We start from the raw sequence: 26604 nt of genomic DNA, 5'->3' as shown, positions 1-26604 counted from the left end.
GTAAACACCCAAAAGACACAAATTGCTTAACAGGTTTTTTTGCTTATGCTCATCATAAGCTATGCTGCCTATCCCAAAAATAAAACCCCATGCACGCCATACTAGCTGATGGTCCTTTCTGGTAAACACGGATTCACAGACTTTGAAAGATCACGGCTGCTGTAGGGACCCTGAAAACTTGATATTACAAAGTACAGTAGCCAATTTTCTATAGCCATAAATAAACCCTTATCTGTGCTGCAACAGTCATATTTCATATGTAAATTCTTTAGATTGGACAGAGTACAGCTTCTGTTATATGACCTGTAGGGGAGTACAACAGGCTCAAATAACTTCCATGAATATTTTACACCACTACATTACCATGTTTTAACTTTCACTTACCATTAAATATTCAGTGGCTGAAAGGAAAACTCTCCTTATGCATGTTTGTTACTTACCCGCATTTGGCAAATCAAGCTAGTTGGTGCGATAGAGAAATGGCCTTCTGCCTCTTCATTTTCTCTATTTTTTCAAGCTTGCCTTGTGGCAATGGGAAACTACAACTTCAAAATGATGACTGTCAAAGTGGACTTTATTGCAACGAAAGAGAAGAGAATATGCCAATTTGTCCAGCAGGTATTTGTAGATAACTTAGCAGAGATTATTAGCTTCCTTAGAATGCTTCTCAGTCATATACTGCTCAATAAAAATGCAGTCAGACTTTTATTTTGTTGAATGCTACAGGAGATCTTAGATAATAACTTGGCTTGCTGAAATTCCTATTATAAAAGGTAAGTAAGCTTAAACAACAAGAACAGAGCATGCAGTGTAATGAGATTTACACATCAGAAGGCTTCCTTTCTGTGCTGCATAGTAAAACAATAATGAAATGAACAAATGTTTTTGTCGAAGCAGGATTCATTTAACTGATTTAAGTGGTTTATGATGACATAAATAAGCTACAATATTTAAACTAGAAAGATGCAAACTCATCCATCTACATAATACAGCTGCATTATAGAAGAAAATTTGATGAGCATTTCTGTTGTTGTTCAAAGGCTTTTTCTGCCCTGAAGGAAGCATTACACCAGTTCCATGTCCGCCTGGAACTTTTCGTTCAGAAAGAGCAGCACTGGTATCGCACAGCTGCTTGCCATGCCCAGTGGATTTCTTCAATCCCATGCCCGGCCAAAATGCATGTCTTCCATGTGGCTCAGAGGCAATGCAGCCTGCAGAAGGGCAAGAGACATGCATCTGTCTTGGGAAAGGCCAGGTGTTTCAGGTACAGGAGCAGTCCTGCAAAAGCTTTTCAGCCTTCACACATATCAGTATTACTTTACACTTTGTTCTTCATCTTATCTCACCTGCACTTCTTTCTTCAGTCTCTCTCTCTTTAGTATCAACTATCTTTAATCCTACACCTCATTTGTAATTATGTAGGGAGGAGGAAGGGGACACCAGGTCCCCATATGCTCTGAGTTTCTTCAGGGCTACATCAAACCTCCCCCCATTGCTGGAAGATAAAGTGTATGTGTATGGTCATCAAAGTTTCATCTGACCCTGGTCAGATAATGTGCAGTGCTTAATGCAGCAAGGTACAGAATAGTATCTGCATGAGACTGCAGGTTCCTAAGCAAATGCCTGTTTTTTCTTCCAGCCCCGTGATGCTCACTGCACATGCCCTCCAGGTTATTGGAGGTCCTTAAATGATGGAAGACACTGTGTCAGACAAGCTTATGACATTTGTCGAGATTCAGCTTCGCGAAATCAGGAAGGACAGTGTTTAACCAAGGAAGGATGGGTTCATTATTGCTCAGAGAAGGTATTTCAGTTTTTACATTAGTTAAATTCAAAGATCACACAGAAACTACCCTAACGGCTCAAACTCTTCCTTTAGAAGGCACAGAGAGCATGGCAACCAAGTGTTATTGGCATTTTCACAGGAGGCTTTGCCTCTTCTTCAACCCGAAACAGGAAAGCCAGATTCCCTTCCTCACTTAAGCAACACCTGGACATTATTTGTACTGCTATTTTATCCCTTTTTTTCCTTCTGCAGGTTTGCACTGTCCCCAGAGATTATCAAGGATATGATAAGGTTCTTGGCCTCTGCATTTGTCAAACTGACAGTCTGGAGAGTGTTTGTAACTCTCAGTGCAGAAGACAACAAAGAGATATTCTGCAGGTCGCCTGTACAGACAAAAATGCTCAGCTTTTCGTCACTTATAGAAATGGGAGCAAGGTAAAAGCTGCAGTCATTTCCACAATCTACCTATTTTGCTAGGCTTTTTAGACTTCTAGTAATCCTTTAACCAAAGAACATCCTCATTCCTTTTTTCTTGGGAAATTACAGAAAGCAAGAAACAAAACCCCCAGACACTATTCTATGCACAGCATATTTCTGTATGTGATCTTATATTGCAACTGTATGCAAAATTAATGCAAAAAAAAGAAATCTTTGAACTCTTTTTCTATTAGATTGCTGTTTTCTTAGAAGAATTAAGAAGAGTTCTACTGAGACCATATTTCTCTTTAAAAGACACCTGCACTTCAGAACAAAGCAAATATACCCATCCAACATTCGTTGTGAAAATGAGTGGTAAGGGAAAGAATAAGAACAGTTATAGTATTATCTGTATATTAAATGGCTTTCATACACACAAGCCTATTTATAACACAAACAATAAGAAAACTTGATGCATATAAACTGATAGCATGCAGCAATACAAACTAATAACTCCATGCAAAAATCATCCTTCTCAATCCCAGAACAGGCATCTGAAATCTGTATATTTTGAATAGTACAAGAAAGGACAGATATTCACAAATTTCCTCCATTCCCCAAATAACGATAAACAGATTTGCCTGAACTCCTTTCTCAGGTCCTTTGTCCATAAAGATTTTCCCTTGGGCTTCAGATATCAATGGGTGTTTACCAAATAGAATCAGAAGTAGCTAAACATATTTTTCTCCTGAACAAAGCCATAATCCAAAAGCACTCTTTGCACAACCATGCAAATAAACCGAAGTTTAGTAATGACAATAAGATGTAATAATTTGCTTAGTTTCATTGACTTCAGCCAAGGTAAACCAGATGCTATTTAAGGAACAGGTCTTGCAACACCAAACAAAACCTATAGGCTTGGAGTGAGGCCCAATCAAAGCACTGCTCAAAAATAAGAGGAAAGTACTAAAAAGTATACCATTTGGGTTTAGATTTTTAAGTGTTACTTGGGGTCTTTGGTGAGCAGATGCTCTATAAACTAGCAGAAAAAGCACTACCCAGCCTACTGAAAACAAGAAGTGACCAATGCTTTTTATACCACTTCAGGAAAAGGATTTTTAGGGGTGTATGATCCTGACCCACAACTATTCCACAATTTCATGCTAAATGAGGCTTCATCACATAACAAGAATCGGCCTTCTTCAGCAATAGATTCAGGTAAGTTCTCCCATAAAGCTCCAAAGCACGTATTCAATACAGCTTCTCTAAGATTTAATTGTGCTTTGTCCCATCAACCATCTGCAGCACTGGCTTAACCAGAAAATAACAATGGTTAAATCAAACAGACCTCACCATCTTCAAACTCCTGGAGAAACCGTTCACACTGAGCAAAGTCAAACATAAAGCTTTACCTTGTCTGCACTGAAAGTCTGATCCTTTGCAGTCACAGCCCAAACCCACTGGTCAGCAGACTGCTTCTCTCTAGCTCCCTGCCTTTCCCCCAGTTGCAATGAGAAACAGCTGGATGGGCAAAAGTTGCCTTCACCTGTGTGTGCTGCCATGACCACCTTGACTGTCATGGAGGGAGGGCAGAGCTCAGGAGCAACTAGCAGAGTTGAGCTTCCCTCATTTCCTCTCACATCTCTCCTTCGGCTTAGTAGTTCTGATCCATAGTTTAGCTCTATTCTTCAGCTCTATACACCCTCTTTTTAGCTTTGGGCATGTGAGATCACTTCCTTATTACCCCTCCTTCCACTTGCATTCCTCTTGGAAAGCAGGACTTAAGTCCCTCTTTAGCAGTTGCAGAGAAATCCTCAAATCTATAGCAAGCCAGTGGCATGTTTGCATGTTGTCCTGACAGTAAGCCTTATTTTGGAAACAAAATTTGCATGTATAAAGCTTAGTCGTAGAAAGTAAAAGCAAATGCTATATCCTGCAGTTGTTCTGTAGACAGAATATGATCAGTAATGATCCAAACTTAAGGTCTGTGCTTTTACAGTTATGTCTCGCTATGAAGAACATTCCTGGGTACAAAGCCTGAAACCCTCAAACTCCACATCAAAAATCATATTTACTGGCATCTTAAATCCCATCACATGCATTAATGTTAATGTTACTATCATATTCATTGTCTCCAAGGAGCATTACCCCGTTTATGATGTGTAAGTACAAATGATGAATATAGAACCTTTCTAATGCACTTAAGCTACAGAGAGCAAGGCTGAAGTTTTCCTGTTTTTCAACATAGAATTAAGAGAACACATGATTAGGAAGAGTGTAAATCTCATTAGTAAACATACTTTAATGTCTTTCTGACAGAGAAGACATTGTGGCACAGTAGGAAACAGCATGAAAGTTGTTAAGAAAACTTTCATTTATTAAATACATACATACTGTTCCTGTTGTCTTGCTGATGCTATTTCTGACCTCTGTTCACACTCTTTATAATTTGTCTTTTCACTGACTTATGCTGTATAATCCCTCTAGTCGACCTTAAGTTCTCTTCCCTTTCTTGTAGTTATTGAGTTTTGTGATCTAATTGGAGCTATGGTTTAGGTTTTGGTAAACTAACCCAAATGGAAACCAATAGGTCTTACTGCAATGAAAGCTTTCATTATTCCTTTGTGGCTTTTGTTTGGTTGGGTGGTTTTGTGGGTTTCTTCCCCTATAGGTTATTTTGATTTGCTTTTTGCCCTTCATCCAGTTTCAAAGTATACAAATAACACCAGGGACATGTAATCAATAACAAAACCTACATGTGGTTTCCATGTTGACATTGCAGTGATTAAACACATATAAGGGGTCCCAGTAACTATCTCTTCACTGCTAAATAAATATCCACGATGCTTAGGGCTAACTTACTCTACTGCACATTTCTGGGGGGAGAACCAGTTGGAGCAACCCAAAACAAAGCAAGGGGTTAGTAAACAGTAGAGCTGTGTGGACAATTGTAGGTGCAGTGCCCAAACTCACACTGATGCTGTTTTCTGCTGGTATGGACAAACCTTAAATGGCAAATGTACCTTAGTAAATCTCTGCTGTAACTATGAGCCTACCCAAAAAAGGTGGGTAGAGACAAGAACTGACTTTTTTACTTCTGCTCTTAGAAACAACCTGTACAACACGAATGCTGAATTTGACTGGGGAGACCTTCGAAGCCTCAGAGAGGAAGTTAGAGAGGCCCAACAATTCCTCTTCTTCCTTTTCCAGTTCCAGCACCCTGGTACCTATGTGCTACGGCTGAGTAGCAATCGGCACAAAAAAATGGTCCGTATCACGGAATCCTGGCTTTGCATTTACAATGTCCCTCTGAGCAAAGAATTTTATATATTCCATACAAATGTTTGGAAACATTGGAAGTTTAAAAAATAATAGTGAGCATCTTTTAGTTTTTGTACATCATACAGTACAGGTGAGTTTACAGGTGTGCTGCATGTATGCATATGTGCTGCATATATGAGTGCGAAGTGGTGCAACTGCTGCTAAGCTTTGATTCAGTGTAACAGGCAAAGTAACATTTAATGTTTAAATCATCATGCATATTTAAATCAGACGCGGTGACATGTCACCAGCTTTCTTATGCTTATTTTATTAAGTACATTAGGGTCATGCCACTTGGAGGACAGTGCTATGAAGAGGGGCCATTCTTCCCTACAACACCCAGATATGCTGTACAGGTGGGCATTGCAAAAAACCAAGACCTCCTACTGAAACCTGACTGGACAGCAGTTACTGCAGTGATCACAGGACTTCTCGTACTGCTTATTGCCTCTGTGGTATTGACAGTAAGTAGCAGTTAGTCAAAATTCCAAACATTTGTATGGAATATGAAATTCTTTGCTAAGAGGAACATTGTAAATGCAAAGACAGGACCCCTTGATAAAATTTTGCACGACTAATCTGCAAGCTATCTGTTCCCTTAGGCATCATCTACAGGGCTAAAAATTAGGATAGACTGTAATTCAGGTTTTATATAGGAGGTAAAATTCATCTCTGTGAATCTATGCAGCAGTACCACCAAAGCCCCAATATATTTACCTGCTCCATAGGTCACTTAGAGACATTGAAGATATAGGTGAATTTCAGTCCTGTTTTCTGCCTCATTAGATCAAACCATAATAAAATTCCTCACAACTCTTTGGGAAGGAACAAGATCAATAAGATGATAATTATATTTTCTTTAATGTCTGACCAAGCCTGCCTCAAAATAAGAGGACATAGATAAGTCCTGGAATGCCATTATAAAGAACTGTCAGTCATAAATAAGTTCTTCCAGTCGTCATTCATGTGCCATTCAGTTTTGCACTTCCTATTCAGAATAAAAGTCCCATTGATCCCAATATACCTGAAATCAGATGTTCTGTTTCACAATTAAAAAACAAGCTGGTCCTTCAGACTGTTAAGTCACCAGACAGCCATTCTTTTATGCTTATAGTATGTTCTGAAATGAACATGCTTTTTCTGCAACCAGACCAGTGAGGTAATGGCAGAAAATGTGATTTATTCATCCAGCAGATCCAAACAACAGATAACTACACTTCCTTCCCCTTGGTTTCAGCCTTATCTGCTGGGATGAGTAATTGTTCTGATTTAGAACAGATGACTTTAATGATGCACTTCGAAAACAAACTCTCATCAGGGTCCTTGCCTTACAGGTGATAATGCATCTTGCTTGTTAAGTGAGTAACATGTGAATCACATTAATAGAACATGTCAAAATAAGAAAAGGAACTTCCTTGTTTTGTTTTGTGTTGCAGCTTCTTTGTCAGGGACTTAGCTGGCCACAGAAAGGCACTACCCGCCCTCCATATCGAAGGCAGCAGCTGAAGTATAATCTGGACAGCTATTCCTCCAATGTATCAACAGTCTTTTCCATTAAAAAATGTCACCCCTTGCTGCAGAACAAAGGTAGTATGGATGATGACTCTCGCAGCACTGATGGAACAGGTCAGATAGCAAAAAGGCTAAACAATGGTGTGTCTATGTGGGTATTTGCACATAACGGAGCCAGAATCCCATGTTTAGCAATGTACAATGGCTGTTAAATTGTTTTACATGACCAAAGAAGTGGTAAATGCTCCATCCTTGGCAGTGTTCAAGGCCAGATTGGACAGAGCCTAGGCAACACGGCAGGGGGGTTGGAACTAGATGATCTTAAGGTCCCTTCCAACCCTAACTCTTCTACAATTCTATGATTCTTTGTTCAAAAAAGCGTTAAATGAAAAAAAAAGCTAATTAATGAATATCCATGTTTCAGCTGGCTTCCTGAAGAGGGGTGATGTTTGGGAGTCTGAAGAACAGATAGACCTTGAGTCATTTAATACCGATGTTTTCTTTGAGCTTTTGCTGAGACAGTCACTATCTGTCACAACCAAACTGGGCCATTTCAAAGAAGAGGTAAATTGTGTTCTGGGGCTACTTATTTTTATGTAGAAAGAGCCTAAAACTGGTAACTTTGTTACCATTATTTCATGAAGCTTTGGCTATTAGGAACATGCTTTGTTTCGACTTTCATCTTTTTAGAACATGAAACACAAATATGTACCTATATTCTTATGCTGTTCATACCATGCGACATAGTGCAAAGAGTAGTGACCTTAAGACAGATCATTTTGGTTGCCTTACGCAGCCTCTGTACCAAACTGATACCATTTGTGGTTCAAAGGACAGCAGAGGGAGCTGGAATTACAGCATGCAGTTACCAGTTGACTACTCTGGCAAAATCATCATACCCTAATCTGAGACAAACTAGCACTAACGTGTTTTGTACTGAAAATTCAGGCAGCAGCATGGGTTCTAATTACACAGAGGTATCTATTTTGAAGAGAGGCTTTACCATCTCTAAATCATCTCTTACAGTCCTAATGCAATCTTTTTTCTTTTTCCACCAAAGGTAAAAACTATCTATCGCAAGCTCACAAGTGAAATATCTTCACTGAAAAACCTTTGGATAAAGACACTGAGTACCCCAGAAGTGATGGAAGTTTATGAGAGCACAATGACAGAAGCCTACTTAAAAGCAAAACAGCAGGTAGAGCTGAGCTCAGTGACACTTACACACAGAATAACAAATGAAATTCTCCGTACTTTCATAATTTTAGGCACGGCCACACAAAACTTCACTTTTGGAATTGTAGGCATTTAATGTTTCATAGGCTGCAAACCAACACTGCGATGTCTGTGAAACACAGGCTCTTCTGGGCCTTTAAAACATTTAGAGGTGTTGCTGCTCCTGCTTTGCGCTAACACAGAGATGAATCTCTGAGAGATTACTCTTTTTTTTGTTTGATCTGTCTGGTACATCTGCACATCCCATCTCTTCTTCTGGGAGCTCTTGTCTCTCTGCTTTGCTAGCAGAGGTTTCAGCATAAATTCTTCTGCTCAAGTGTGCGTTGCAACTTCTTTTTCAACATTGGAACTGAAATTGTTTATGTTGTTACAAAAGTTCTAAGCGTGAAACAAAAATTATGTAACATTTCTAATCTTTGCCACTTTATTAAAGGGCAGAAAAGTTTTATCCAAATGCAAACAAGCAAAAAATAGATACCTGTATCTTATATTCCACCTAGGCAGAAGAAGAGATGCAGCAAAGGAAACGGTTGGCTGCTGAATATGAGGAAAATGTAAATCAACAGATACACTTATTACAGCATGATCTGAAAGGTCAGGAAGAGCATTGCATCAGGTTCAATTCTGCCTTGCGAGAGGTGGTGAGACTGGCAGAGATGCTGACAAATAAGGTGGCTTGTAAAGGAAACCAAACAACAAGGTCTCAGCCAGACTATTCAAGGTAGTAAACATGATACAAAATTCTACTGCAGCTTTATTTTTGCTAGCTAGAAAGCATTTGTGGCAAGCAATTGGGTTGGCTTGTGGTTGGTAGTACATACATCTGGAAGCCGAAAATGGATTCTTGATCCAAAAGATCACATTATAATTCTCATGTTTGTGTAAAGCAAGCCTAGAGATTCTCATCTTATTCTTGGGACAACAACATTTTGGAAGGTCTTTCTTGTGCTACCAACCAATTTGGCTCTGGGGTGTCACAACAGTTCTAGACAATATGCCACCCATGTTCTGACAGGTCCTACCACTGCAGAATCAGAATGGTGTCATTAACATGAAAAGAGAGAAACAGGAAAGTGGTCTTTTCTATTGCATTAGCCAAAGCAAATGCTCATCAAGCTCTCTGTCAAAGTGCAGATATTATTTCCACATCCATCAAAATTCTTCCTTTACTGCTCCCTTTAAATTGTTTTACCTTATCTTCAAATGGCAAAGTAACCATCTTTATATCTTGAATTTCAGCCTATTAACCCAGATAGAGGTTGCAAGCAGCGAGATGTCAAGCATAATAACAAAAGAGAGTCACCGCCTCAAAGCATGGGGCGTGCTGGGTGATGGAATGGGAGCCCACCTTCTTAACAAATCTAAAACCAGGATACTTACCAAGCAGGAGCTAGTGGGTAACTACAACCTCAAGAAATTTGTTTGAAAATGATGTGAATGTGTAAGGAATTGTAGGCGGGGTGGTGTAGCACAGGTGACAAAATACAGGTCATGAAAAATAGCTAGATCTCAAAAAACTAATAGCAAAGTCAAAAGAGATTGTATTCAGAAAACCAAGTCCTCATCCAGTAACGACTTGTGCATTAAGGGGTTGTTACAAAACCAAACTCATCAGCAGAACTCTTCCACGTTGTTTCTTAGGAAGAATGTCAGATGTGCATTTATCAAAATCTTTGCTGGGTGCTTGCTAATTATCTCTTGGCAACAGAGAGGGAAATGAACTATTCTGTAGACAAGTCTCAATAAGTTCAATCAGCATCAGAGTAATCCAATGTGTTTGTCTGCTTTCTAGTATTATTGCATGTAGAATCTTCTGTAAAAGGCAGTAGAAAGATCAGTTTCTTTATTCACACATCTGCCACCCTGCTCTTCTATTGTAAACTGCTTTTAGGCTCAAATGGCACTGCTGGAGCACCTGATGTTGTTTGCATGGATCCCATCACTGGACTGTTAAATCCCTACCCACACTGCACCATGCTGCTGACTGGGCAGTGCCCTGGGCCAGTACCTAGTGATTGTTTTCTGCATCCTGAGACTGGAAAGGTCCTTTATGTAGCTGGCAACATTGGTTATGATCCCATCATATCCAGGCTGGTCTGTGTTGTTGATTCTGCTTCAGGTAAGTGCCACAAAGCAATAATAATTATTCTAACTGCCTGTTCGTGGAGTTTTAGTGGAGCACTGGTTAAAATGAAACAAAAACCAAACAGCAAACAAACAGAAAACCACAACGTGCTATACTTGCGTATACTTTTCCCATAACAAAACCTAAAGAAAATCTGCAAAAGCTTCTAATTAGCATGGCATTAGAAGTATTGTTCATCTAGTACTTATCCACTTACTGTGGATAAGACATATTAGATGGTCTGTATAAAAGGAAATGATAGGCATTCCTTGTTTCTGACACTTTTTAGCCCCTCTCCTCATTAAACTGTACAAACCATTATAAGTTGAGAAACTTGCAACTTTAAAGGAGTAGCCAAATTAAAAATTATATTAAAAAAAAAAACATTCAATTGTTAGAAATTCATTCATTTCATTCTGGACCTAAAGACAACAGACCTTTACTATCAGCATCCTCTGAAAGCTCCATAGTCTCCATTCTGAGCTCTAGAGCTTCCTTGTCATTAGCATTACTTTGCATAACCATGTTAAATTTCTTCTGGTTCTACACACAGGTAAGCGTCAGAAGGCTGAAGTGCCCATATTCCCTTACATTCCTTACCCGGTTTGTCCCAACACTGGCCTACCTGTGAAGACAAAACTTCCAGTCCTGTGTTCTGAAAATCTGTTTGCTATGGGAGGACTGATGTTAGATCCAGTGACGGAAATAGAAGTTCCAGTGCTTGGAGTTACGATTCATCCTCACACTGGGCAAAAGCTGGCTGTTGGTGGGATGTACCTTAACCCCCTCACTGGCATGTTGACACCTCTGGAGATCGGGGGTCCGATGGCTGAGCCAAAGGGAGGCAAGATTGTTCCAATACTCGGAGTCGGTTTGGATAGTAACACTGGTAGGTGAATGCCCTTCACAAGTCACTGAGTGAGGTATGCACTGCTCATAAGACCTATTTTAACTTCAATTGAAGTGAATTATCATTGTGCCTTTTTAGGAACGGGAAGGACCAGACCATAATGACAAGTTGCCAGGTGATATTCTGACTCTCATTTCCTGTTCTTGACTGCAGGAGAAGTTATACCTCTAGGTGGGCTGGTGGGTCCTTCTGGAAACATAATGCTGCTTGGAGATGCCTTCACCGAACCTCTGAGTGGGAAAACCACCCGGGTACACGGAGCTCACCTCCGGCAAGATGAGGTGCGGCCCCACAGTGGAAGTTACCAAGCAGTGCTGGAAGCTGACTGGCTGGTATCACAAAGCCATGTGGTGAATGCTATAGAACAGTTTAAGGCATCAGTTGTGGAAGATACCTGTCTGGTAGCAGACAGATTAGCAGCACTAAAGGCTTCAGTAGAAGATATGAAGAAGTCTTTCACTACTAAGTTTTATCATGCAATACATTGCTTGCGAAGCCTGGAGAAAAAACTGCAAATAGCTTCAAGTCTCAAGAGTAATGGTGGTAAACTGGGTACGTATAAAACAACCAGCCTGTTTTAAGGAGTAAACAGGTGTCATTACACTGAAGGCTACAGCAATGCACCCATTTACATCACAGGATTTGTCCAAGATATCAGCACTGTAAGCCTTTGAAAACAGTTCTTTTTATCACAAGACTATTTAATGGTTTATGTTTCTCATCTTTTTTTTTAACAAACTAGGTATGATCAAATATCCTAGCACAGAGATGTGGATCCCTGCAGTGTTTGGAATGAAAATCCCAGATCCTGGTGGGTCTGGTTTGATGGTGCCAATTCTGGGAATAGACTGTGACTGGAATACTAGGCAGCCTTTTCCACTTGCAGGAACCATGGAAGATAGAAATGGAAAAGGTAGAGTATGAAATTGATTTGAATGATGTAAACAATAGAGAGCCAAGGACACATTGTTTTCAGGGTGAGGAAAACACCCTACCAAAATAGATGAGTTTCTACTTCAATACTAAATGGAAAATACCAATTTTCATGGTGTATATATTCAGAACAAGCAACACCAGAGTAACAGCGAAGGAGAGCTAGGACTGAGACCAAATCACACGGTGGCTTTCATACCTTCAAAAATCTACTGTACTCTTTAGGAGAACTATTCTGATGTTATTCTCAGTGACATGGCAGTAAACTGACGCTATCTGAAGATGAAGGTCTGCAGTTCAGTGGTCCAACACCCGGTACATAGCATTTTCAGCTCAGGAAAATTCAGTTTGTTTTTCATTGGGTGATTTGAAATCATTCTCAGTTCCTTTTGAACTTAAAAGCTGCCAGCTAGGGCTGCAGCTAGAATTCATGATCTAAATTCGAAGTATTATACTTAGTCTTTCTTTATTCACAGGCCTTGTCCCTATCGCTATTGGTGCCAGAACCATAAGTCCAGTTACAGGTGAAACTGGGCCTGTTATAGGTGCCCAAACCAACCCCTGGACACACAATATAATTCCTACTGTTCAGTCTCTTGGAGCTTTACCAAGAAGAGCTACAGATCCAGATCTGGTAATTATAGCTCTAGCAAACTATCTTTATTTACAGGTTTGAGATCTGTGGGAGATTTCTTGCTGACGCTTTTCCACTACAGAGGAAATTTTAGTTCTTTCTATGCCCCATAAGTAGTATTTTCTTACAGTGCAAGATGAACAGAAATACATGTATGCCATTTTACTTACATCTCTTCATTATCAACTTTTTCTTGCCCTACCTGTATCTTCTTCTGCTGATTCTTGTACTCTCTAGTTCATATCCTTACCCTACCCCAAAATAACACACAGAGACTTAGCACTGCAAAGCATTCATCCTCTGGGGCAACAAAGTTGTATATATGCTGCCAAAAGCATTGAATGCAGGTTACATCACTAGCTTTAATGAAGTTTATAATCTATCAGCTTCCTGCAAATCTGAACTGTTATGTCTGTCTCTGCTTTACAGCTGGACTTTCTAGAAAAGGAAATAAACTCAAGGCATATATACTGGCATTGCAGGAGAAAAAAGGAAGAAGGGCTTCTTAAGAGGCTTAACTCACTGTTTTTTCATGTCCTTGATGCTGCAAAAGAGGGAAAAGCACAGAAGGTATGGTGCATTTATTTTGCAGATGGCTTCAGGAAAGGTCTTTAAAACTTTGTTAAGGCAGTCTTCTTCGCACATACCAAATTAAATATCATTGATGCTGTACCCAAGGTGGTGGTGCTCTGAATTCCAGTCACTCTGCCCTCCAGTACGATGGAAACCAAAACTGTAAACGGAGGCGTCGCTACTTCAGTGCAACCATTTCCAGCTACACAAAGACAACACAGTTCATAGTGGTTTATATCAGAAACAAGGGGCTATGAAGTCAGTCTCTACACAATCAGGATAATTAAAAGGCTAGGAAAAAGCAAGAGCCAAATTCAACAACCCTTTGCTCTCATCTGTCAGAGGAAAGAGTATCGCATCAGGTCATTATCTCACAAGTTTGCAACATTATCTAAAATTCCCACTCCTCTTCCATTTCTTGCAGGTAAAATACAAGGAAAAAGTGAAAGGCATTGAGGAAATATGCCATTTTCTCAAAGAGTCCTCTCTGCAGGAAGTTGAGAGACGAACTTCAAAATACTTTAGTAGCCAGCTGGCTACTGAACTATCCTTGCTATTCAAAGGTACAAAAGGGTAACTGCAACCAGAGGAGAGGGAGACAGGGTTGTACATAGTTTTCTGTGATGTTTGCTCCTTCCAACAGGTTAGCTTAAGCCTTACAAACTACTTCTGTCCTCCTGCAGGAAGACAACACAGAGGCAGTGTCTGAAAATTGTGATTTTCTAAAAGATAAAGAATGTAGGTGCAGTGAAGCACATTGAGAAGGCATATTTGGATTTGCTCTGTGAATTTCCAGATCATCAGATGGGTGCTACTGCTAATATTTGTTGTTTATAGCTGACAGAGATGAAAAAGAACAGGAAATACAGGTTCTGCTGGAGATCAGAAAAGCACTGGAAAAGCTGATGGAGTTTGCTGAAAAGATGCAACTAGAAGAAGAACGAATATACATGCAGCTGATAGAGAGAGAAAAGCAAAGGATCCACATCTTAAGTACTGAGACAGTAACAAACCTGAAGCTCAGAAAGGTGAGGTCACTGCTGGGTTGGGCTGAAGATCCTCAGTCTCAATCCACAGAACTCTGCTCTACCTTTGAGAGGCACTGTTAGGAGCCGAGCAGTCACTGACAGAGAATAAATGCAACCTACCATATAAAATCTTTAAGGGCTATCCAGACCAGTGTTCTAGAGTTGTTACAGATACACCAGCTTTGTAGCTAGAGATTTGCCATATTGTAAGAAAGAAAATGAAAGCAAGAATTTGCAATTCACTTGAAGCAGGGTTATATTTTCTGTCGTTTCTTCCAGGCCATACTTGCTCTAGCCTCTGAATCTCAGCAACATATACTGAAACAACAAGCTAGTGTGGAGATTGCATACGCCAAACTGGAATACTTGAGGGACTTGTCAAATATCCAAATGCAGCAGACAAAGGTACTGATTTCACCTTGAGGCAAATAAAAAACAATCATGTTACTTACTTTCTAACAAAAGCATGAGCAGTTGCCATGTTCTGTGAATATCCATCCAAGAACACTGCTGCAAGAAATCAGAACCCTGTAAAATAACAAAAAACTTAAATGAGAGTTCCAAAATGGGATTTATAAAGTAAATATCAAAGAATTTGATGCTTGGAAATTCAATGAAATTTCACTTCAAAAGGCAGATTTTCAACAGCAGAGTTAGGAAAAAAGTTAGAATAGAATAACATAGCACAATTCACTTGGAAGGGACCTACAACAATCATCTAGTCCAACTGCCAAGTTGTCAGTTTCACTATTTGCTGAGAGATTTTAAACAGCTGGATACCTGAAGTTCTGTACTTCCTAGGGAAGAAGCGCAGCTTGAAGGACATGGAAAAATCTGGGAGCTGGGAGCTACGGGACCGTAACCGTTGCAAAAGGCTTTTAATCTTCTGAGGCAAAGTGCTGTAGCATCTTCTTGAGTCACTGCACAATTCGCATAGGCCTGGCTATGAATTGAAAATATAAGGTTTTCGTAAGAACAGAAAGAATGCCAGGATGCTTTTTTCAATTATACCTTTGACAGGCATGAAATGGGGTTTGTCTGCTTTATGCTGTTTCAGGTGCTTTTCTCTGGGTCGCAACAGTGTTTTGAAAACTATCAGACAACCAGATTTTATGGCATTTGTGGGATCTCACACAATACACATGAGGTCATCCAACAAAACCTGATCCCGCTACTCAAGTCTACTGTTCGGATGCTGGAGGAAAACAGCAAAAGCAGTATATCACCTGAGACATCAGGTAGGCTGCTTTAATCTTTGGAAATTTAAAAAAAAAAAAAAAAAGCATTATTTTTATACACCTGAACTATCTCTATGGTTTTAGTTCTGCAGCTCCTGCAGAACGGAAAATCTAACCTCAGTTTGACAAGAGAAAATGCAGTACAAACCTAACAATGAATAGCAAAGCTTTTACTTCCCCTGCTGAGAATATTAAAATTGGATATTACGTTGTACAAGTCTGCCCGCCGTATATGAGCAAATAGAAAAGAAGAATACAAGCTGTTCAACTGCTTTTCCTTCTAGCCCAAGAGCACTGCTACTTTAACTATTGAATACTGTACACTTAAGGGAAAAAAAAAATCCTAAGTGTGTAATAGGGTTTTACTGTACCCAAATAATGACTCAGCAGTAAATATATTCTGTTGTCTTCTACAGGCTACTCATCAACCACTTTAAAAGCATCTGGTGCTCATTCAGAGGCATTAAGGGCTGAAACAAGTCAGGAAACTGCTTCAGTTTCCATAGCCTCACCTCCTCTGCCCACTTCACTTTCAGAAAGGACCAGTCACGTACAACAAGAAATCCAGACAAGGTAAGAAATCCTTGTTTAACTGCTTCTGCACTTTCAGTTACAAAATATATATATATTCTTTGCAAGTGTAAAAGCTTTCATCCCTAGCAGGCTTATATTTGGATTTTGCATGTGGCTCAACAGAAGATACCTATTACAGTCTACTGCTTGTTCTCCAGGCAATGTACATATGAATTTTAGAGGTGCCTCATAGTAATGACTATTTAAAATTAGTGATGTCTCTTCAGTCCTGTCTCATGCATATCTGGTTGTAGGTTTTTCTTTGAGAAGCATGCTTGTGAACTGGCACATATGGAACTGTCCTTACTGACAGAAGAAATAAACACTATCTTTGCCTTTTATGAATTATCCAAGACTGAGGAAAAGGAATACCATAAAGGAAGTTGGGTAAGGTTGGCATTGTGTTAGAGTTCTCAGCTGATACACAGGAAAATAAAGTTTTCCATTACCTTTTTGAATTCCTTTCAATTTTCCCACATGACTTTCAAAAAGGAAATTGATGCAAAAGGGGATTTATTAAAGAAGAAAGAAATCTTCTGTTATGACCGCTGCAAGGCAAAACAGAAACTAAACTAGGGTTTTTTTCTCAATGTGAAGGCAAAAGAAACAGTGGCCTTATTTTCAATAACACTTGGGTACTTAATTCCACAGTAAATCAGGCTACTTAGGTTACTTAAACAAACACTGATGTCTTGTTTTTGGCTACGATTTTTAGCTCTCAGATTCAATATGACTCAATTCTCATTTCTTTGCTGCTCCTGATCATGAAGATGTTTCAGGTGCTATGTCTATAATTTCAGGGGATGAGGACCAGTAAAGGAACAGAAGCAACCAGCACAAAGGACTCGCTTCTGAAAGAACTGTCAGAACACCACCACCACACTGAACAAAGCCTCCGTCAGAAACAACTGGAAGAAATCAAGCATTCAGGTCTCAGCCCAAACTTAATATTGCCCAAACAGACCCTGCATTTCCTGGAAGAAATTCCGCATCAGTTCTCATTTTGTCTTCTTGGTTTACAAATCCCAGATTCTAACTTCACTGAGCAGCAAGTGAGTTTAAAGCATTTGCTTATTTTTCTTTATGCTAGTCCTGCTATCGTCACCTCACTGCTTTGCAAGAATGAATGTAATCTTCACTGGGTGATACAAACACACATACTAAGTTTAGGCATTACATGAGTGGCTGTACTATCAGAGCAGCTACAGGCATAACTTAAATGCTCCAGGTGGGTAAATTCCACCTTTGAGACAACCTTATTTATACAGGCAGCTTTTACTAATGCAGAGAGTAATTCTACAGTTTATAAATCTGTTCTGGGAGCAGATGTCTGCTTATCTCTTATTAAGCTAATGCCAAACTTTTTAATCCATTTCCTGATTTCACTTAACTTTGCAGGGGAATAGAGGACTTGGAAACTAAAGCACTTACAAATTTGATGCAAATAAACAGGCAGGTAGAGGAGACAAGCAGACTTTAAAAACCCCTGTGAGGAAAACCTGCAGTGACTCCATGCCTTTATAAGTAGGAAAAGCTTCCACTGGAGCCCCTTAGAGAAAAGACTAGTCCAAACTGACTCACACTTCCCATCACAATTCTGTAGGAAACTGGATTTCACTAATCCTGGTGACCACAGTGCTACTTCGTGTAGAAAATCCTTGCCCTTTATTCTCTTTTGCTTGATAGAAACTACATTCCTGGGAAGTCAAGCATTCACCAGACTCTCTAACTCAAATACTACAAGTTTCAGCAGCAAAGATAGTAAAGCTGGAAGCTCTGAGGCAAACATGTCTGTACAGAGTCCTGGATGTCTACAGCAGCCTTCAGGTAGAGGCATTTCATGATTTTCATGTTTCACCCGTCCCTGCATGAGCCTCTCAAAGGTAATTCACACAGCCTGTGAGTGCCCAGATGTCCATCCTGCCTGACAACCTACAGGATGTGCAGGGCACACAGGCTGGAGCATATGTGCAGGCACATGGCAAAACCCTGCTGTCAAAAGCCCTGTCAATTACACCCACTACAAACCTAATGCTGGAAACAAGCTCGTGTCTATAAAACACAACTTATTTGCTCCTATAACTGTGCTTATCTGTTCCAGATTCTGACTTGTCCAGAAGGTGTGTTGAGGATCCTGAACAGTTTTGGCTACAAAAATAATGGTGAAGAAGCAGCCCGAGAGGTTGCTCATAGTATAGAGAAACAGCAAGTAGCGAGAGCAGTGGCTTTTCTCCAGAGGCATCATCAGGAAGGGGATTTGCTTAAAGGTTTAAAGGAAGAGTCAGAAGCTGAACTGAGAAACATGCAGGCACAATTCAGACTGGAACTTCAAGCACAAACAGAAGAAAAGGTACATCAGCTAAAGCATCGTATTGTCATTTGCCAACAGCTATACAGACGGATGAGACTTAAGTAAAATCTCTGGGCATGTTATTTTAGGTTCAGCAATGTTTTATGTGGTTCACAACTATTTGACTCATGCCATCAAAGGAAACCTTTTGAAGTCCCATTTTAAGTTGATAGGTTTCGTTATTTTTCAGGGCACTTCATTCCCCCCCCCCCCCCCCCCCCCCGATTCCTATTTTCACACCTGCAGTGAGAACTGGAACATTTCCACACTTAGACACAAGTCTTCAAGTAATCTGTAAGACTTTGTAATGTTTTCTTTCCAGATGCAAGCCAAAGAAATGCAAGTGATCCAGGAGACAGAAGGAGAGAAGTTAGGCAATCTCATGGCATACTTCATCCTATCTCAGAGACACCTGCGGCAAACAGTCGTTCTGCTACAAGATTGTTACAAGCTCAAGAAAATTGCCTTGAGGTCCCAAAAGGAGGGCACAGGCCTGGAACAGCTTGTTGTAGAAGTAAAATTCTCTTGATAGTTTGGTTTGGAATCTGGAATTCCTCCAGTATGTTGTCACTACCCTTTGAAGTTTACAAACTTCTCAGGAATTGTGTCTATTTATAGAGAAGGGACAGCTAACTCCAGGTTGCAGTATATTATACTTCTTATGCCAAAAAGAACTGGAAAAGCCTTGGACATAGCTACTAAAGATCAGATACTTCAGATCCACGTTTTAACATAGATTTACTTAGAACTCCTTTGAGAATCTTAAGTTATTTTTTTATAAACGATGCACAAGACTGTAAAATACAGTTACCTGGCTTCCTTTATGGCATTTGCAAAAACTCTGACTTAAATCTGCTCTCACTCTACTGCAGAGAAAGTAAGATAACCAAAGAAGGTTCACAAATTTCATGTTCTGTTTCACATGACCATTTTATCTTTCAGGAGTTATCGATTAGTGATGACGCCAGGGACATTTCACATCTCCTGAAGGACAACACAGAGTATCTATTTTTAGTGCTGGAATTTATACAAACTGCAAGGTTGTTACAACTGAGAGAGACACAGTTTAAGGAAATAGTCAGAAATCTAAAAGGCTGCATGCAGGACAAGGTAAAACTAAAGATATATTACCTAGGAATTTTATTCAGAAAATGCCAAATAATTTGCATTGCTGCTGTTACTGCACAAAAGACTTTGTTCTCCAAGTATCACTCTTTCCAAGATCTTACGGTTTGTTTTGTGACTTCTAGTTTCTGAATGAAGCTAACATCATAGCCAATGAACTGAAAGAATTCAGACAGCAGAAAATGAGAAGGCTGGAGGAACAGCTGAAACTCTTCCTGGGAAGTAAAAGAACAAAGATGACTATTTCAAGTCATTTTGATCCATTGCAGGTTAGAAAACAGCAAATCCCAAATTTTCTCTAATTTAACAGGCTGTGTCAGATGCATATTAGCTTAATAGCATAATGGTAATGAGACACGATTGCAGCTACATTGTGTGGATTATGTCCTGAAGTCATGACACATACATGAAAATGGTTAAATGTAGAGATTAGGAATGCAAGACTAAGTAGCTGGAAAGGGATAGGAGAAGCACAGCTTTCAAAAGTAGGCTGTCCCCCAAGTGAAAGTACAAGGGAACAAATAGATCTTAAAAGAGTTTTCTTCATTTCAGAACAAAAATGTCACCTTGAAGCCCACACAGTTTGGTTCCACAGCATATGCTGAGTAGCACGATAGGGTACAGTGTGACTACCTCCTTTCACGCAGCTTCCCTCTTTTTTTACTGAAGGATTACAAAGACTGGTACTCCAGCAATGGCGTATCTCACACAGAGTGCTAATCATTATAGAGTTTGAGGAATTTAACTGTAGAAAGCACACTTAGCAGCTAGTGTCTGCCCTACACAAAGTATGTACTGCCAGAAACCTTTCACTCCGTAAGATGACAGTCTGCTGGAGGTCTCTGTATTTGCTGCTTAATATTGTTTTCAGGCAATTGAATAATGCAAAGGAGTAGAAGTTTCTAAAATACAGACCCCAGGTTTATGCAAGGGGAGAAGTAAAGAAAAGCTCTCATAGAACCAAATATGAAATTTCCATTGTGCTTTTTATAAGTACTTACTTTTGTATCTCCTTTCTTTTCACTGTAGAACCTCATGAAAGAATGCACTGAAATGAAAGCTTTCTTTGGAAAGGATTTTCCCCCAGATTTACAGAGGTTGAGAATGAAACCAAAAGAAGCAAAAAAAGAAAAAGAGACTCAGCAAAGCAACAGCCCTCTCTCATCCATCACCAACTCTTACTCGGTCCCAGGGATACATCACAAGGCAGATGACCAGCTCCTATTGTTCTTGACTAAGAGTAAGTCAGGTTTGGCATAGGATTTTCAGCTCAGATGATATCAGGGTTTCACCCTTTCAAGTAAAGTGTATTATCAAAATTCAAATGTAAAGCTGGATACTTATATAGGTGCTTGCTTTTTCTAGGACGTGAATAAAATTAAATCCCTTACCTAGACGATGTTTATGCATCTGCAGAGCTGAGCTTATTCCAGCCTTAGGGTTAGCAGTTCTGTAATGCTTTTCTTGAAACATCAGCAGCTACTTGGTAAGCAGGAGAACTTCCTCTTCTTTGAATTGAAAAGGTTCCACAGGGATCAGTTGCCCTATCACATGTGATCAACTGCTTAATACTTCAGAGTCTTTTCCAACAATTTTGCTATGAAGTAAACAGGCATTTATTTACTCATTAGCTTGATAAAGTGGGATAGCACAGTCCTGGAATTCCATTAAACACAGAAATATGGCCAAAAAAAAAATTTGAAACTGATGAAAAATAATTTCCTCATGCAGCAAAACTAAAATTAAGGAGAGCGTACACTAAGTACATCAAGCAGTCCAGTTGGCCTTGTTGCTCCCTTATCACCCTGAAAAGCAAACAGTTCAAAGAGTAACAAAATTATCAGAATGACAGGGAAAGATTTCCTTATCTAGCCCCTTGAAGAGATTCCAACGTAGTTCTGGTTTTAAACCTCTTTCAAAAATTAGACATTTGGTCAAAAAGTACAACTTTCATTCCTAACATCTGATTTATAAACTGATGCCTTAGGCCCAAATACTACATAGAAAAGTTGAGGTTAGCTTATGGAACAATGACAGGAACAGACAGAAACCTACCTGGAATTGTTTGCAGTAATGAACTAGTAAATACTGTTCTCACAGATATCAAGGTGCTGAAGCAGGCAGAACACCTGATGGCATCCAGGATCATTCTTCTGAATCCACAGCTCACACCACCTTCTCTGTATGGTAAAAACCTTCAGATGCTTTATTGGCTACTACCCCACACATAGAAGTACACAAAATGAACTCACAAGAGGCTTCTTTTCATGCCAACTACCTCTTTTTTAGTTGCTTAACAATACGTGAGCCACATCTGGTATCTGCATAAGCCTGTAACTGAATTAGCAATGATGGAGCCCTTATAATAAACCAAATACTGGGTTTAGAGAATTTAGGCAAATGTTGTATTTATTAGCTAGGGGGGAAAAAATCCTATCAATTCTGATCAGATGCAGAATTTGACACTTTGATAGAAAGTCACTATTTATAGAGTTCAAGGCAGATAGAATTTTTTTGCTCATTTGCATTGGTGACAAAGAACATATTTAGTAACTGTTGGGGAGGGTATTCTGTCAGTGGTTAGAGCTAGGGTTTGGTTTTGTTTGTTTGGGGTTTTTTCTTTTAATTCAACATATCATTCTTCCTTTTTAAGCAGACTTCCATCTAATGTTTGAGATACATGAAAAAAAGATAAAACTAGTGCATTGGATAATGTAAAGAGTTTTGATTAGAAAGATATTTTCTCTGCAACATTAACATCTTTGCGTAGAGTTCAATGTCATGTTCTAAGCAGCAAAACTGCCTGTTTTGCCTTACTTGTCTATGTAATTTCAGTGTGTGAAACATTCTCTAAAGAAAAAATACACTAAGAGATGGATTGCTTAGGAAAGCAGTATTTCCATTTTTGTTTACACAGGTGCTGATAAAACTGAGTGTATAAAAACCTCTTTTCTTCTTGGTCTTGTGAAAGATGTGAACGATGAGCTCCGAAGTCATGCAGTGGCAGCTGGGTTGTTAGAAAGCCAAAGGCTGGACAAAAGTAAATTTCAGCTCTGTTCTTTTATACCAGAAAGTAAGAACTTAAGTGTAATGTGAAGATTTCAGTTTCATCATTCAAGTAGCTGTTGATTGTGTTTATTATGGTGAGACTTTGCTGAACAAACATCATAAAGTTGCTGTCTTTTGAAAAAGTGTTCTACCATTGAATAAGTCAGAACACAGAATGACCTTGACTTTGCTGCTGATCAGCTCTGACACACACTCATGTGCTTAATGTCACCATTCTAGGCCTTAATTATGAGAAATTTCACTAGGAAAAGTGAAATTTTGGGGTTTATCTTCATATCGAGATGAGAAATGCAGTACACTTGTATTGCATTGTTACCTCTCGGACAAAGGAAACAAAAATATAAAACCAATTAATGAAATGCTACTGTTCTTGCAGAAAAAGCAAGTACTTATCAAGGTATACAGGATGCCTTAACGACTCAAGAAGAACTAACAGTAGTTGATCCTGCAACCCTTTCTCCAAGAGAGTTTGTCATCTATCAGTACGGCATCTCCATCCTACGGTTTCTCAGATTTCACATTGATGTAAGTTTTTAATATACTCATCTATATATATTAAACTATCATGCTTTCACATGATGTTTATAATAAAAATTCTTCAGCCAACAGGCTTCAAAGGATCTTATAAGGTAAGAGGAAACAGGAAAGGACTAGCATGCAAGCATCGGGGATTGACTTTCATTTGTTTTCTCCACAATGGTGTAGGACTGTTGTGAAGTCAACCCTTTCTCCCACACAATCCATGATCAGTTCTTATATTTATTGTGGTATCTTTCTTGATCACATGCTTAATTCTTGCATTACCAAATCCCTGCATACTGCATAATACTGTGATAACATGTTTTCTTTTACAACTTGGAACAAAGATTCTTTCATTTTTCCATACAGTTTGCACACTATGGCTTTAGCCTAGGTAAACTCTCCAGGGTCTTTCATAAGAGTATCAAAAAGTAATAAAAATCATGGTGACTACAGCAAAAGCTCCAGGGCTAGAGTAGACTTTCATTTACTTAAATAGAAAACTGGCAAGATGAACTGCTATGATTAGCTGATTTTTTTAAACAGTCTCCATTTTCAGGGCTAGCTGTTGGCTCTGTGAACCTGTCGCAAATCAAAGCTGACATTTAAATGAACTTTTATCCCATTAATCCCATCTTACTTTGCAGATTTGATGTACATACACACTTTTTACAGAAGCATTTTTCCCTCTCTTTGCAGGCTCCAGAAATTAACCTGTGTCTTGCCTCCAGCATACCTCTTAGTAATGTCACCGGCAATGCTTTCAGAAACTCGTTCTTTTATCAGGTTTGTCAACTTCACATCTAGCAATTTCTCTCATTATTGTATCCATTAAGTTACGGGAATAAGAAATAAAATGCAAAAATGTTTCATACTTTTCAATTTGTAATATGCTTGATGCTTTCTAGGAAAAAAATATTGATCTAAGAAATTCTCACATGTTAATGCTATACTCCAGATATATCTGAACACAAACTAAACAGAGCACTCCAGGATACTGGGTTTGAATAGATGTTTAATAGGAAGGTCATACCCAAAGCACATTTATTAAATCAGCAATGCTTACCCTGTTTCTCATGTCCAAATTCTACCACTTCCATTTCTCCCAAATTCTCTACAGTCAGCTTTATAGAGATCAACAGTGTATTGGCACTTTACTTGCTATAATTAAATTACAGAATCTGACTGTCTAGTGTTATTTATTTCTATTACTCTGGGATGGTGAGAGAGAAGCTCAGAATATGCAAATATAAAACTGTCTAGATACAGAATGCAAGAATGCTTTAGATTTGCATCATGGAGTAATTAAATGGTGCTTTATGACAATGGTGCTCTCGTGTCTACATGGCTATCCCCAGGACTCTAATCTGAATCTTTTAACTTCACTAAGATTGAGACAAACCATTTGAAGATTTCTATCAGCTGAGCTGACTACTGCTGTGCTCATCTCAGCTCTGGATATTTGTTATTTCTCAGAATTCAAAGCACAAGCTGTTCATTTTAAAGGATTGCCTGAGTTCTGTAGGAAGTTTCCTTCTCCTCCTTGTGCACTGCTTAGCTCATATCACTGCTGCTGACTTCAACCATGACACCAACCCACTCTTTCTGAGGCTTTTTCATCAGGTACGTCAACACATTCCAGAAGTAATTACATTATAGCAGTGTTTGTAAAAAAAAAAAATATGCCATTTTAAAAGGGAGGGTTTAACATCTTTGTAGAGCTTCCAATAATAAAAATTAAAAGGAGAGATACAATAAAAATAGCTAAGTGTTACCTGAACTGCTATTATTGTTACACAGTGTCTGTACACCAGAAAGAATCATGTTCAGTAGCTAAAGAACACTTCTTCACTGTAGCTGTAGGCAGCAATTCAGTAGAAAAATCCACCATATCATGTATTAATATCCTGCCTGAATACAGGTTAGGGGCTTTTGTTGGTAGTTGGCTTCAGTTGTTAAGTTCTTATTTTCTAGGCACTAAAGGCTTGTCTTACTGAAACATTCTCTCTGAGGCTCCAGCTGTCAGCAGCTCGCCAGGGTGATAAATGTTATGGAATAAATGAGCTGTTGCTAAAGAAAGAACCATTCTCCAAGGAGGAAGTAAGACTCATCTCCCAACTCTTTGAGGTCAAAGTGAAAAGCCTCACAGACATGGAAGCCTTTGAGCAGGTAATAAGAAATATCATGAGACCTGGTCTTGTTGAAAGTACACCTTCCCTAAGAAATCAGATAAAGGCTTGTAAAAGTAACACTGATCTGCTTTCTTTACTTCTGTGCTTATTGCATAACACAAAGAACAACATCTCACTCCAGACAGAATTTGAGGAACCAGTAAATGACAAGTTGCTTGTGAAGAAAAAAGAGCATTTCCTTCATACCTCAAGCAGCCATGAAAAGGGCAGGTCTGGATGGAGGACACGGTAAGAGTGATTTGATAAGAAGTATTAGTAACAGTTGTAGAAAGACAGCAGCAGCTGAACCATCTGGAGGGGTTGATACAAAACAAATCATGACACCTCTTCATCATTACCTCACTTTCTACTATAAAGGAGAGCTTAGATTTGATGCCAGCCTGTGTCACAGAAAGAGTGATTACTTCTCCCTAAGCTACCATCACTTTCACTGTAACAGAAAACTTTCCAGGGAAATCTGTCTTTCTGGTTGGCTCTTGTGAAGAGTCTAGAGATGCCATTTTAAACAATGGCATTTCTACTGCATGATTTTTAGCATTCCCTTCCATATATATTTATATACACTTTCTTTTTTTAGCTTTGAAGAGGAAACACATACTTACTTGTCCACATCAGAACTTGAGGATAAAGTGGATGTGTTAACTGAGGAGCTGGTGCGTATCATAGAGGATGAACACCAGTTTTTAAAGAGTAAAGGCAATGAAGACTTGCTTCTTTACTACCTTGAAATAACTGGTTTGGAGAAAGACTGTTTGGTAAAACAAATAAATGCATTAGAAGAGAAAATAGACCTAGGCAGAAAGTTGTAGTGGTACACAAGAGAACACTCAGTGGTTTGGTTCTAACTTGGTCCTCTGAATCTGTCCTCGGGCTTTAAGGGAAAATAAAAAACTTGTGGTTTTGTTTCACCTGTAGTGTATTTTCCTCCTTCATACTAAAGGCTCATTAAATCAGAAGTGAAAGCAATGCAATCATTCATGTGACAAGCCTTTAGATTAAGTGATATTTCTGGGTATATCCAAGTGGTAGAGTCAAATGCTATTGGAAAAGCTCAGACTAAGGG

General features: G+C 39.1%; 2 protein-coding genes and 1 long non-coding RNA gene across 3 annotated transcripts; 2 read left to right on the top strand and 1 right to left on the bottom strand.

The window, feature by feature from the left end:
• Positions 1-288: 288 nt before the first annotated feature.
• LOC130611366 (uncharacterized) lies at positions 289-3930 on the top strand. Its single transcript, XM_057432045.1, has 6 exons — positions 289-1264; positions 1640-1804; positions 2039-2221; positions 2458-2578; positions 3311-3421; positions 3917-3930. The coding sequence occupies exons 1-6, from the start codon at positions 1163-1165 to the stop codon at positions 3928-3930; spliced, it is 696 nt and encodes a 231-aa protein (XP_057288028.1). The 5' UTR covers positions 289-1162.
• On the top strand, positions 3827-26400 carry LOC130611325 (uncharacterized). The gene is made up of 34 exons (XM_057431969.1): positions 3827-4365; positions 5311-5470; positions 5800-5988; positions 6961-7150; positions 7461-7600; positions 8097-8234; positions 8773-8993; positions 9512-9669; positions 10164-10391; positions 10951-11286; positions 11461-11859; positions 12050-12220; positions 12717-12874; positions 13304-13444; positions 13872-14010; positions 14285-14475; positions 14755-14880; positions 15533-15713; positions 16130-16286; positions 16541-16673; positions 17087-17338; positions 17973-18113; positions 18388-18636; positions 18959-19150; positions 19579-19746; positions 19887-20030; positions 20791-21001; positions 21862-21948; positions 22679-22801; positions 23207-23355; positions 24049-24135; positions 24826-24972; positions 25324-25769; positions 26119-26400. The coding sequence occupies exons 1-34, from the start codon at positions 4205-4207 to the stop codon at positions 26348-26350; spliced, it is 6345 nt and encodes a 2114-aa protein (XP_057287952.1). The 5' UTR covers positions 3827-4204; the 3' UTR covers positions 26351-26400.
• LOC130611331 (uncharacterized) lies at positions 14415-21287 on the bottom strand. The gene is made up of 3 exons (XR_008975227.1): positions 21153-21287; positions 14928-15003; positions 14415-14591 (listed from the first exon to the last, which is right to left on the bottom strand). It is a non-coding gene; the product is annotated as an uncharacterized LOC130611331 (long non-coding RNA).
• Positions 26401-26604: the final 204 nt, after the last annotated feature.

Source organism: Pezoporus wallicus, unplaced genomic scaffold (assembly GCF_028554395.1).
Source record: "Pezoporus wallicus isolate ANWC-B61680 ecotype Strahan unplaced genomic scaffold, APGP_CSIRO_Pwel_v1 scaffold_8769, whole genome shotgun sequence".
Classification (NCBI taxonomy): Eukaryota; Metazoa; Chordata; class Aves; order Psittaciformes; family Psittacidae; genus Pezoporus; species Pezoporus wallicus.
This window is presented reverse-complemented; position numbering and strand designations above follow the sequence as displayed.

What these genes read in the sequence shown, in the direction of transcription:
- LOC130611325 (XM_057431969.1), top strand. Translation starts at nt 4,205, where the DNA reads ATGTCTCGCTATGAAGAACATTCCTGGGTACAAAGCCTGAAACCCTCA. An exon ending in CAAACCTGAAGCTCAGAAAG is followed by an intron (nt 14,476 to 14,754) that starts GTGAGGTCACTG and finishes CGTTTCTTCCAG; the next exon opens with GCCATACTTGCTCTAGCCTC. An exon ending in AATACCATAAAGGAAGTTGG is followed by an intron (nt 16,674 to 17,086) that starts GTAAGGTTGGCA and finishes CTATAATTTCAG; the next exon opens with GGGATGAGGACCAGTAAAGG.
- LOC130611366 (XM_057432045.1), top strand. Translation starts at nt 1,163, where the DNA reads ATGCCCGGCCAAAATGCATGTCTTCCATGTGGCTCAGAGGCAATGCAG. An exon ending in CTTATAGAAATGGGAGCAAG is followed by an intron (nt 2,222 to 2,457) that starts GTAAAAGCTGCA and finishes TTTTTCTATTAG; the next exon opens with ATTGCTGTTTTCTTAGAAGA. An exon ending in ATTCGTTGTGAAAATGAGTG is followed by an intron (nt 2,579 to 3,310) that starts GTAAGGGAAAGA and finishes ATACCACTTCAG; the next exon opens with GAAAAGGATTTTTAGGGGTG.